The following is a 12,965-nucleotide window of genomic DNA, read 5'->3' on the forward strand; positions in this document are numbered from 1 at the left end:
AGCTGTAATTGTAATTGGTGCTTATGTGATGACGCTGCATGTACTGTAACACCCCCATCCCTTACTCCTTAAAAACCCTGTTCGCTATTGTTCTTCGCTTCACCTTGCTGCCACGACACCAGTAGGCTGGTGAGCCCCTGCTCGAGCTTGTAATAAAGACCCTTTTGTATTTGCATGGGTGCCGGCTCCTTGGAGGTCTCTGGGACTCGCGATTCGGGCACAATATCTGTAATATATCATGTTTTAGTAAATTTGTCTCTTGATTATCTGAATTTTCAGCCATTGGCAAGACCAACTATCATTCAGCAATCTGTGAGAAGACTTGTTTTTTTCCAAGGCTCGGAAAATAAACTCTGAAGTTAAGTGTTCTCTGAGAAGACAAAAAGTAAAACCACAAACTATACTGTCAACATCATCTTAGAATAAGAAATGCAAATTAGAATTCAGACATTGTTAACTTCACAGAGCAGTTATTTGAGGGTTCAGGATGCAGGAAATGCAGACAGAGCAGTTTGCTGTGGATTGGCAGAAAGCAGGAGACTACCCAATTTCCTGAATCACCTCTAGTTTCACCAAATTATTCAGCTCTGAATGTAGTAGTGTATTTTACAAAATGATCAATAAGGAGGCTTTTCTCTGAAGATGTTTGCAGCTCTACCAGTATTCTAGGTATTTCTATAGTTTCTCATGTCCTATGCCATTTTCTTTCAAGTTCTAGTAGAGTCGTTTGCTGTTTTTGATATAGGTCCAGAAGAAATGGTAGGTTACATTGCCCTGAGAGATCATCTCTAACAATCACTTTTGATTGTACATAACATTTTTTAAGTTCATTTATTTTTTGAGAGAGAGAGCACGTGTGCACACGCATGAGTGGGGGAGGGGCAGAGAGAGAGAGAGAGAAAGAATCCCAAGTAGCCTCCTCACTGACAGAGCCAATGCAAGGCTGATCTAAGAACTGTGAAATCATGAGTGAGCCAAAATCAAAAGTCGGATGCTTAACCGACTAAGTCACCCAGGCACCCCATGATTGTGCATAACATTTTAAACTAACTTCAGAGTATCCTTTTCGTTTGGAGGTTAAGTGCTCATGGGAATTCATGGCTATACACACTTATGATCTCACTAATATTTGGATTCCTATTAGTAACAGAATATAGCAATTTAGATTCAGAGCTCTAATATTGGCCCATATTAATGAGCTACTCCACCAAGCTGTCCCAGAATATAAATTGAACACTGAGAAGGAAAGGTGAAGAAATTAATATTGCATCAATGTAGAAAGCAACTCAGCCATGTCAAGTCTTCCTAACCTGATGAGGTTGTTGACCTATGCCCCAAATTAGATAGGACTTGTTTCTTCTCAAAGTTTTTTTCATATTCCTATTTAAGAGGTCTGAATAGTTTGTACCTATTACCATAAATCTCTGGTGTAATAGCTTCTATATTGGAGAACATCCTTTACCACTTGCTCTGCTGTATGCCATAAACTATGTGTGCCTCTGTATGTATTTGTCCTCTGTAACATAAAATGTATTTCTCACTAAGAGATCATGGTCCCAAAGTATTTGAAAGGCACATTGAAAGAACACTTATCCACTCTCACCTCTCACTTATTCTTCCCCAAGAAGTGACTTACCTGACTAGCAAATTTAGGAAAAGAAATTGGGCAGAGTCCTTTCTCATTCTCTTGTCCCTACAACTCCCTCTTTTGCTTTCTCTAAATAATGGCCCCCAAAGATAGCAGGTCCTAAAGCCAAGAACCTCTTATATGGCAAAGTCTCTGCCACTATGAATAAGGATTTTGAGATGGGGATCCTATCCTGGATTATAGAATTGGGCCCTAAATGCAGTTATGGTATCCTTTAAAAGAGAGGAAGAGGAGATTTTACACACAAAAAAAGTCAATGTGAAGACAGAGTAGAGAGAGATTTCAAGATACTGACCTTCCCTGAAGATTGAAGTGATGCAGTCACAAGTCAAGGAATGCTGGCAGTCATTAGAAGCTATAAGAAGCAAGGAATGATTATTCATTCTTCAGTTGCTGGAAATTTCAAAAGATTACTTTTAAAAATTCTTTCCATGCCCTTAGTGTGAAAAGATTACCAGACTTACATCCATGAGTGAGGTGAGAAATACTGAGAGTTGGGAAGGGCTCTGCACATAAATTTGTACTTCAACATGCCCCACAATAACAATAGCCAATACACTGAGTGATAATTACGTGCAGAGCATACCATGTACATAATTCATGGTATGAGGTAGTGAGGTGTGCACCATTACCTTTGTTTTACAAATGAGAAAACTCAGAGTCACAAATAATTTATCAAAAGTCATATAACTAGTGACAGAACTAGGTTGTACATCTATTTTAATTTGCCTCCAAAACCAGGGCCCTGTCCACTTCAACTTCAAGTGTCTGTGTTACTTATCCTTGGTTTCCTGGGGCTGGGCTTCTGTATGTTAACCTATTCCTCAAGCAAGCTGTATGCTGCAGTTTGTACGTACAGAAACACATAATAAGAAAGTTTGTTCACAATAAATTACATTACAAAAATCTCCCTTAATCTAAATTAAGGGCTAGAAGAGTTCTTAAAGATCTAAATACAGAATCTTTTTTAGATAGGGAAAACAAGGCCAACAAATTCGCATGCTTGTCTAATATACAACCAACTAATCAAAGCAGAATTTCATTGCAATGTAATCAAATTTTTAATACTTTGTAAATTCTAAGTGGAAAGTAACTCCAAACTTACTTGATCATCCAAACATTGTAAAACTTCAATTAATGTCTCTGATACTTTTCTCAAGCGTATATGTAGGGATATATGAAACTGATGCCCTGTAATGGCAAAACCAACCCTACTTTTTGAGGGGCTGGGGGGATTTGGGGACACCATGATCAAAATATTAACTGTACTTAAAGTGGTAATTCTACTCTACAAAACAAAACCCCAAATATTTATACAAGGTCCTATCAAGTCACAAATTAAAATAAAATTCTTTTAAATAAGAGAATGCTACCGAGCACCCCTAAAACACAATGTGGTTTGTAGTTTCGGTTTTCTGGAACATATTCTCGTTTGCTATACTGGCTTGCTACGTATTTACTTGGCTTCACGGTGGAACTGTTACGGTATATTTAAGAATATTCATTACCCTTGACAATCATAAACGAAATAAACGGTGAATGCATGTGCCGAGTAGGGAGGAAAAACGTTCTGGGTAAGGCTACACAGTATTTGTTCACACCCTGCGGCACCAATACCTTTCCCCAGAAGAATTTTCAAATACCTTCGGCCAGGTAGCAAAGGGCAAAACACAAAAAAACCCCAGCTTTGAGCCCAGTAAGAGGCCATCCGCCCACCCATCAGCCAATCTGAAGTCGCGTTCCGCACCTGCCCACTGCTTGAGCGACCTTTCCCCTACGGCCCACTACTCTCCCCTTTTACGACAGTTTTCCGGCCTAGTTTGCGGCCGCTCCTGCCGTATTTCCTGGGCTCCAGTGTCTGAGCGGTTTGTGCCTGCTGGTGGCCGCGTCGCTGTCTGGTAGGGGCGTGAAAATCTGTGGCTGCGGCCTTTGGGCTGGGATGAACCGCGCTCTCGGTGAAGGCAGGGGAGCCGAGCCAGAGCCATGGTGAGTGCGGCCTTCTGGTCCCCTGTGCGATCTCGGGCCCAGGCGCGACCTGGGAGGCGGGGAGCCGAGGTTGTCTCCCCAATGAGACTTTGGACTGAAAACGTAGGGCCCCGAAGAGTCTCACCCTCCAGGACACAGAGCTATTGGCTCAGCCCTTTAGGACCTTTGTGTTCTACTATGGCCTTTGGACAGGGGGCTGCAGACCCTGGTCCATCGTCTCCGAGGCTGAGAGATTAATGGAATCGCGTTTGATTAGATCTGCCCTTCCCGGAAGACATCCTAACTTCTTTCTCTGCTTTGCTCTTTTTCCATGGCTCTTACTGATACATCTTTCTCGTTTCCTGAACGCATTTGGGCTTTGGCTCTGTGGTCGAGAGACGCCACAGTGCCAAGGCGCTCTAAAAGCTAGTCTAGTGAAGTCCACGTTTAACGTTGAAATGCGTTATCAGAATTCTACAGTGACCTTAAAACCGTTCTTTCTCTAACAGAAATTTTATTTCCATTCCTCTTGATTGACCTTTAATGTGGCCTCATTTCCCTGGAGATGCAAAAGACGTTTTCAAAAGGAGGGAAATCATCCTTTTCATCACTGCTGTAAAAGTAAATAAGCAAATTGACTCCCCTTTCACAGTGAAAATCCTGTACCTTTACAATGAATTGGACATAAAAGTTGCAGTCCTTTTAAAGGATTATTGGGTAGGATATTTTCACCCTAAAAGTTGTTTGTCCCTTTGAAATAAAACTTGTGATGAGGTGGGATGGGAGAATGGGTATGGTAGGGAAGGGTTATAATTTAAAGAAGTAAATATTTACTCTGCTTCCCCTTACCAGGCCAGTACAGTGGTAGCAGTTGGACTGACCATTGCTGCTGCAGGATTTGCAGGTTTGTTTATGGTTTGGGAGTGGAACTAAAGCAGGGGAAGTTGGAGACTTTTTAATTATTTTGTTGCTTTTGTTTTTAGGCCGTTATGTTTTGCAAGCCATGAAACATGTGGAGCCTCAAGTAAAACAAGTTATTCATAGTCTACCAAAATCTGTAAGACCAAACATTTTTGCTACTTCTTTGCTGTGTATGAAACCCAGAATCACACTTGAAGATGGTAGATTTCTGAACATCTATGAGATTACATTGGGCCCCTCCTCTTGCTTCCCAAAAGGAGGGTTCTGAGCTTTGTAATGTTGTTACCCTAAAAAAAAAATCAAATGTTTTGTATGAAAGAACTGGGGCTGAGGGATTATCATGATTCTGGTATCATGAAAGTCAATTCCACTTTGCTGTGTAGACTGTTAACTTCAGTATCATTTGTCCACCAATTCTTGCCCTCCCTCATCTTGCTCTGCATCACACACAGAGGGATCTAGGTATCTGAATTGATCCATTCTTAACTGTGTGGCCCTGGCATTCCCTAAGATAGTTGGATATCACTGGAGTTAAGTAGGCTATACAGTATGACTGGATATGAATACCACACCTTCCATGGTCCTAGTTCACAATGAAATTGGTTGTGGCAACCTGTTGAGTATTTATTTTATTGTTATTGAATGTGACAGAACAGAGTGACATAACAAGGTCAGAGGACCTCGTAGCCTGATTTTCTCTGTACGTATCTTAAAGTTTTGTTTTGGTAGTTTTAGTAGTTGCCTTAACCCTCAAAATATCCTTGAACCACTCATCTGAAAAGATCTCCAAATCCTTTTCTTGAGGCACTTGTTTTTCTAAAACATGTAATCATATTCTTACATCAAATTTTTATCTATAACACAGCTAAATTGGAGTAATACTCCTATTATTCCCAGAAGAACTGGCTTTGAGGCACTGCTGTTTTGTCCTATATATATATTTTTTATTTTTATTTATTTCTAGGAGAGAGAGAGAGACAGCGTGAGCAGGGGAGGGTCAGAGAGAGAGGGAGACACAGACTCTGAAACAGCCTCCAGGCTCTGAGCTGGCAGTCAGCACAGAGCCCGACGCGGGGCCCGAACCCACAAACCGCGAGATCATGACCTAAGCGAAAGTCGGACGCTTACCCGACTAAGCCACCCAGGCGCCCCCGTCCTATATTTTTAAGACAGTCTTTCTGGGGGAAAAAAAAAAATCAATGTTTAACAATCATTAAAGTATTTACTGCTACCTATAAAGCTAAAATGCCATAGGAATTGCAGTTAAAGTTCTCTGAAATGCCTGAATTTTTTCCGCTGTTTCTAGTTATCAACATTAAAAAACATTCAGTTTTTCAGTACTCAACATTAATGAACTTTGTTTATTCTAATAATCTATTTTTACAAATACATTTCCTTTCAGGCCTTCAGTGGTGGCTATTACAGAGGTGGGTTTGAACCCAAAATGACAAAACGAGAAGCAGCATTAATACTAGGCGTAAGGTAATTTCTAATATTTGTAATATATATCTACAATTCTAGAGCTATGCGCAAACATAAAAGATCTTTTGTTAAGAATTATAATGGTGTTATATACATTTTTAAGATCTAAACAATCGCTACAAAAGTCCAATGAGAAGGCAGCTGGCATGTAAGCACTTAATTCATTGAAAGATAGGCTTTTAAATAATCAGTGCTCAATGCTGTTTTCTAGAACACATTTTTTTTTTGTGGTGAAATTCTGCCTTTATTTCCAGGTACTTAAAATGTGCTTTACCTTTTAGTAAAAGGACTTTTATAATTATCAAGTTCAACTAAATTTTTTTAAGAATGTCTTATTTTTATAAGGAGCTGTTTATTTTCCTGATTCAGAATATTCATCTTCCTTGTGTGATAGTAAAGTTCCGAAACTACTTTTCATATTGTTTTGACTTGCCTCCAGTATCACAGCATCTTTAACTGGCTTTTATATACAGTTTTTTTATGTAATCCACACAGTCTGAAGTAAACTGTACCTTCTCCTTTTTAAATTAGCCCTACTGCCAATAAAGGAAAAATAAGAGATGCTCATCGACGAATCATGCTTTTAAATCACCCAGACAAGGGTAAGTAGCTGTTAAATTCTTATTATACATGTTTTAAAGTGACTAATTATTACTAGTGGAATAATTTCATATTTAATTCTTGGCTGTTACAAGGGAAATACCTAAATCTGTATGTAAGTACTGTTGCCCAGGCTGGATCAGTTTTCTGGTGTCTTAAAAGAGTAAGTCCTGTGTGAAAATTTTATAGAATAATGACCATGTCATTTGAAAGTAGCTGAGGGGGGTGCCTATATTCTTAAAGAAAATTGTTAAGTTTCGGTTAAACTAAAAACTTAATTTTTTCTATCCATTTACATGTTTGAATTTTAGGTTACCTAGTTAAAACCTATAGGATCAAATAATTATTTAGGAATACCAAAACATAGACCTCAAAATCCATGTTCCAGTACACAGATCCTTTTACTTTCATAGACCAGGCCTTTCATGAAGAGTGTTTTTTGAGTTTAAACTTGGTTGTGATTGTTTGTGTCTGACTGCAATAGCCTCCTTTAACAAAATGTAGCTTGCCTTAACTGTGGGACTGATTCATTAAGTACAGTATAGATAGAGCCTGTAATGTTGCATTTCTTCCAGGCTTATTACTGGGATGCTGATGTTTGCTGATCTCAGAACCACACTTTGAGAATCATTGCTCCAGCAGAGTAGTAGAAAGGCACCTGTAGGTAACACCATGAAGGCACAATAGTAACATGAAAGAAAAACTGGATAGAGAAAGAGTTCAAATCATAGTGTGGTGTTTCCAACAAAGCTCAGAAACCTCTGAGAACGTCGTGTTTTCAGAATAATATGGTACAATAAATTCATGTTCATTTGCACCTTACAGTCATCATAAGTTGGTAACGTACACTAACGCAAGGTCACATGTGGAGGTTTTCTTTAATCCTGTTTCTATCAGCTTGTTTTTGAAGGTGCCATTTTTGTGGAAATGTTCCTCATATGAATTACTTCATTTACTGTTAGCCATATGGATTACTATACATTTGGTGATCTGGTTGCAGTGTCCTAATAACGTTAAAAAGTCAAAATACCATTTCTGCTCATTCCACCTATCAGAGAACCATAGGGATCCTTGAAGAAAACAGGTTTTCACCAGAAATTAAGAAACCATATTATAACTATTCCTTTTTTCTTTTTCCCTATAGGAGGATCTCCTTATATAGCAGCCAAAATCAATGAAGCTAAAGATTTACTAGAAGGTCAAGCTAAAAAATGAAGTAAATGTGTGAATTTTAAGTTCTTGTTAGTTTATGTGTATCAGTGCTAGCTTTTTATAATAAAAGGCCTCAATGCTACAAATTTTAAAAATGATTTAGCACAAGCTAAACCAAAACTTTGGTACAAGTTTCTTTGAATTTGAGGATTTTAAATCAGATAAATTATTTGGAGATTTAACACTCAGTAGTTATGGATACTACCTACCATCTAAACAGCAATATTGTTCATTATTCATTTAGGAAGTAATTTCTTACCTACTTCAAGGCAAAACGAATGTTACAGTCTCTGAGTTTGAAGGGGCCCCCAATCTACTAGGATACTGATAAACTGGCAATTAAAATACAATGTGAGGGGCGTCTGGGTGGTTCAGTTGGTTAAGTGTCTGACTTCGGCTCAGGTCATGATCTCACGGTTCATGGGTTCAAGCCCTGCATGGGGCTCTGAGCTGACAGCTAGCTCAGAGCCTGGAGCCTGCTTCAGATTCTGTGTCTCCCTCTCTGACCCTCACCTGCTCATGTGGTCTCTCTCACAAAAAAAAAATGTTTGTTTAATGTTTAAAAAAATAAAATACAATGTGATAGGGGCACCTGGGTGGCTCAGTCTCAGGTCATGATCTCAGTCATGAAATCAAGCCCCACGTAAGGCTCTCCACTGGGCATGAAGCCTGCTTAAGATTCTCTCTTGCTCCCCCTTTCCCAGGCTCACACATGTGCATGCAGTCTCAAAAAAATACAATGTGGTATTAGGATGGTATGAATTCACACAGGTTGTTATAGGAAGGATTTATCTTATTGTAAGAAGGCTGTTCAAAGTTCAGAAAACTGATCCACTGCTTGGAACCTTAAATTTTAAAAATGAGTTTAGCTTTATCTTTGACCTAAGAAATGTATCTAACTATATATATTATTGACATAATTTCTATTTCATACACTAAAAACTATACCAGAAGATTTGAGAGTATAGCTCGTTTCTAATCAAGAAAATTTTTACATTGTATTCAACTAGCCACTTAAAAGAAATGGACAGTTTATAATTTTTTTTTTTTGGCATAATAAACTTTTACATGTTATGACCAAGGCTAAACAAACACAGTTAGCAAACTGAAAACTGAAACGCTGTTACCAAAATACTCAGCTTGGACTCTGGAGTATTTATACTATTTAAATGATATTTGAGGGTAAATGACTTACTGTTGGCCTAACACAAAACATAGGGATCTTAACCAGACCTGTTCTGTGGCCACCAGCAAAAATACTATCTTTAGCTCTAAAATAATTTATACTACCTACCATCTAAACCTTAAGTCATCTTAAAAGTTCTTAATTATCAGTGAAGACCTTCAAAGTCAAAATGTTGGAGGCAATCCTATTTAACTTTGGATTGTTTATCCATGCTTCAGAGTTGGATTGCTCTTTGGATTTATTTTCTATCCGGTTTCCTTATGATTTAGAGTATGAGAAAGTACCATACCAGAAAGTATGGCTGCTGTAGCAGCCATAGCTATTATGTGGAATAAGTCTTTTTTTTAGTAAAAGGATGTAAAGGTACAGTTGTGATTCAAAGTAGTTATGTTCTATGAAATTATTGAGAACACTTAATTTAGCAAACACCAAACCATTTGTTCATACCTCTGTACCTCTGGGTTACATATTTATCAACCATTCAATATATAACTTTTGCTTTATGTGTGCTTCTATTTAAGGACACCTTATTTGTTGATTCCTTAGCATATTTGTCAACAATAGCTCCTGTCAGCATATCTCAGCCTTGTGTTTAGGAAGGCTAGGCAGCACTTCACTAGGCTTGAGGGCAATTAAACAGGAAAGTCACCAATAAGGACAAAATGTGAAGAACTTGGAATTAAATGGACCACAAGGGATACTTGTTTACAGTATTATAAATGAAACAAGGCACTTGGTGCATTGGGTGATTTAAATTTTTCACTATTCTTCATGGCTGTGAATGACTAGGAAAGTACCTACCTCATGTTTTTGGGGTTACAAGTAAATTTTACCAAGCAGGTGAATTTGCAAATAAGGAATCTGCTAATAATGAAGACCAACTGTATTTTGGCTTACTAACGGTTTATTTCAGTCTTTTGGACTAATCAAGTTTCTATGAACAAGAGTTTTGAGATAATCAATTAAAAGTAAAAACAAATTTTTGAAAGACAAAAAAGGAAGTGCGTGAAATTTGCCCACAGGCAATCAAGCATGAACCCTAAAAGGGAAAACTTCATCTAGTAGGTATACTTTTAGGTGTTTAAAGCAAATAGCACACCTGTTTAAAGACAAGTATTAAGACAATGAAAAACGCTTTAAAATAACACTGAGCACAACAGAACACGTTTCTCTTTCATAGTAATGTTTTATTTCCTCTAGGCTTACCTTAAGTAGAAGAATCCACATTTCATTGTAGGCTATTATTAAACACTCCTACCATTTTTCTTGGGAAAAGATCACTTGCAAGAGGTCTCCAGATTATAGTTGGTAACTGATGCAAGTAGACTTTGTGTAAAAGAGCCTTCATCTTTTAGTGTTTGGGTTTTCTTTTAATAAGATAGTTGATGTGTAATGTTGATGTTGACTACTTACATCGTGCCAAGTAAGAATTTGTTTCACAAGGAAACAACAGTGAGATTAAGTAACTTAACCAAAACTGCATTCTGGATGAGACTGATCTTTCTCAAACCTCAAGTTCCATACTTGTTAACCTCTGTACTGTGGTACCTTTCACATATTTGAAAACCAGGGATGTTTTCCTTAGTGGTAATGAAATCTGAGTCTAGGACTTGCATATGTTCAGCTTGGGGCCTTTTTATCAGTAAGTACTCAAATGTTTTTTAAAGCAGGCAGTGGGGGATGGGAGGAAGGTATGAACACAACACTAGGAGATTAGGAGTATCTGGCATACCAGAGATTTAATTCCCCTACTTTTGCCTTCACTGCCTGAGTTTGACATTATTAGAGGAGTCCTATGCTGCTTTATAAAAAATGCTTTGTTGGTGATGAAAGTAGGGTATAACAGTAAGTGATCCTCAAAATTTAACCTTTTCCCCTCTCTTGCCTTCAAGCATTTTCCTAATGGTGGAAATACCTATGGAAGCATTAAAAAAAATTCCAGTTCTACAAATCAGTATCCAGAACACCCAAATCATTCAAGAAACAGTTGAGAACTTATATGAAAATAAGTGGAATATTTATACATATATATTCTAATTCTAAAAGCTGGCTTATATGGTTTTGTCTGCTAGAGTGGAGGCAAAAGACAGAAGTAAAAATTAGATAACTAGCATCTTAACACGGGTAAAACCCTAAGCATATTGAGCTATATATTCAGCATACTCAAAGTGTATGCCTTACCTTTAAAACCCTGCATCAGATATAGTTATTTAAAAAAATTCACTCAAGCAGAATGCTTCTTTTAAAGAGTTGACAAGTCAGGTTTACCTTTCAACACATCACGCTAAAATGGAAACAACTGTTTCAATGGGAGAAGAGTATGATAGAAAAAAAATCTAAATTTGAGATAAAGTACAAAAACACTACGTAAAATGCTAGAGTGGGTTTTTGGTTATGAAAAAAAATCTTGGACTGTGAGTAACCTTGAGTACCAGGAAACTTAAATGACCTAAGCTCTGCTTTTTACTCTTGGCACGGGCAGAGAACTGTTTATCTCTGCTTATAGCCAAGTGTTGCCTTAGCAACAGAATACAGAAAGAGCTTCTATCCAGTGTTCCTAGTTTTTCCTGACCCAAGGACAAGGTCTACAATCCAGTGTTGAGGTATAATCTGGAATATGTTAAGAATATGTTAACACTTGCTGTTACCTTGGTATGGCTACAGTTAACGGCATTTCAAAAATAATGTTTACATACTTTATAACCTGAAAACGGGCAGGTTGAAAAATGAAGCTCAAACAAGTTGGTGTAATAAGCTCAAAGGCAACAATATAAATTGGTTTATCCACAAAAACTATGGGAAATGTTTTGGTAATACTCTCGAAATTAAAAAATAGCTACTTTTTGACAATCCAAGTAAAAAAGGTACAAAATATTCAGAAAATATCCCTGTAATTTCACCTCAAGAAAAACCTACAATCACTGAAACACAAAGAAACATGATAAATTATTCACTAGTATATTAGTGAGTATTGGGGCTTTTAAGACCGAGATCAGTGAAAAATAANGAATAGCTACTTTTGACAATCCAAGTAAAAAAGGTACAAAATATTCAGAAAATATCCCTGTAATTTCACCTCAAGAAAAACCTACAATCACTGAAACACAAAGAAACATGATAAATTATTCACTAGTATATTAGAGAGTATTGGGGCTTTTAAGACCGAGATCAGTGAAAAATAATCTTGCCCTTGTTTTTTTGCTATCCTTAGATTGCATACAGCATAGTTGGAAATGTCTGGTTTAAATACACAGAAACTCCCAATTCTATACACTTATACCTACAATTTTTGAATTATCAAAGTAAGTAATATGAAAAACAAACGTACTGGAGATCCTTTTACAGAGAAAGCTACATTACAGTCTATACCTTACTTCATTACTTAAGTAGTAATATAGAAGGTACAGATGATTATGAGGTGATCCACTGATGATTAACCCTTTTAAAACAAAATTAACATTATTTCCTTACAGAGTATATGTACATCCCTCATCAGTTAATAAGGGGTTTTCTGGATGATTCAACTCTTGGCTGGATTTCTAGAGTAAATGATCATACTTTTAAAAATGGTATTATTTAGGTGGAGCCATAAGAAATTGCCATGTTTGTGGGTCAAAAATGGTCAACTACTTACTGGCAGTTTCCTGTATTTCAACGTATCTGACTTACGTTCAGCGAGTGGAGTGCAACTTCAAATTACTACCACTTGCCAAAGTTTAACTATAGCAGACTGATTGCTGATTTATTGGAGTTCCTGAAATAAAACCCAAATGCTATCAAAGGTTGTGACTACTATCCATTCAAGAAAGCTAATAAAAACCTTAAAGTTTAAAAAAGGAGTCCCCAAATTCACTATACCAGATGTCCTTATAAAAGATATAGGGGATTCAGGGAGGGATACCTTAGTGGCTCAGTCATTTCAGAGTCCAACTCTTGATTTCAGCTTAGGTT

The 12,965-nt window shown here is 37.4% G+C and overlaps 1 protein-coding gene across 2 annotated transcripts; it reads left to right on the top strand.

The window, feature by feature from the left end:
* Positions 1-3,466: 3,466 nt before the first annotated feature.
* On the top strand, positions 3,467-7,914 carry DNAJC19 (DnaJ heat shock protein family (Hsp40) member C19). 2 transcript variants are annotated; one of them, XM_077770556.1, is made up of 7 exons: positions 3,467-3,634; positions 4,123-4,234; positions 4,466-4,517; positions 4,597-4,670; positions 5,937-6,016; positions 6,548-6,618; positions 7,761-7,914. In XM_077770556.1, the coding sequence occupies exons 2-7, from the start codon at positions 4,157-4,159 to the stop codon at positions 7,829-7,831; spliced, it is 426 nt and encodes a 141-aa protein (XP_077626682.1). In that variant the 5' UTR covers positions 3,467-3,634; positions 4,123-4,156; the 3' UTR covers positions 7,832-7,914. The 2 variants fall into 2 exon arrangements, with proteins under 2 accessions (XP_077626682.1, XP_077626683.1); XM_077770557.1 differs by lacking the exon at positions 4,123-4,234 and having other exon boundaries at positions 3,474-3,634.
* Positions 7,915-12,965: the final 5,051 nt, after the last annotated feature.

Source organism: Crocuta crocuta, unplaced genomic scaffold, assembly GCF_008692635.1.
Source record: "Crocuta crocuta isolate KB4526 unplaced genomic scaffold, BGI_CrCroc_1.0 scaffold256, whole genome shotgun sequence".
Taxonomy (NCBI): domain Eukaryota; kingdom Metazoa; phylum Chordata; class Mammalia; order Carnivora; family Hyaenidae; genus Crocuta; species Crocuta crocuta.

Coding starts and splice junctions, on each gene's coding strand:
- DNAJC19 (XM_077770556.1), top strand. CDS start 4,157: ATGTGGCCTCATTTCCCTGGAGATGCAAAAGACGTTTTCAAAAGGAGG. Junction 4,518..4,596: donor TGCTGCTGCAGGATTTGCAG/GTTTGTTTATGG, acceptor TTTTGTTTTTAG/GCCGTTATGTTTTGCAAGCC. Junction 6,619..7,760: donor TTTAAATCACCCAGACAAGG/GTAAGTAGCTGT, acceptor TTTTCCCTATAG/GAGGATCTCCTTATATAGCA.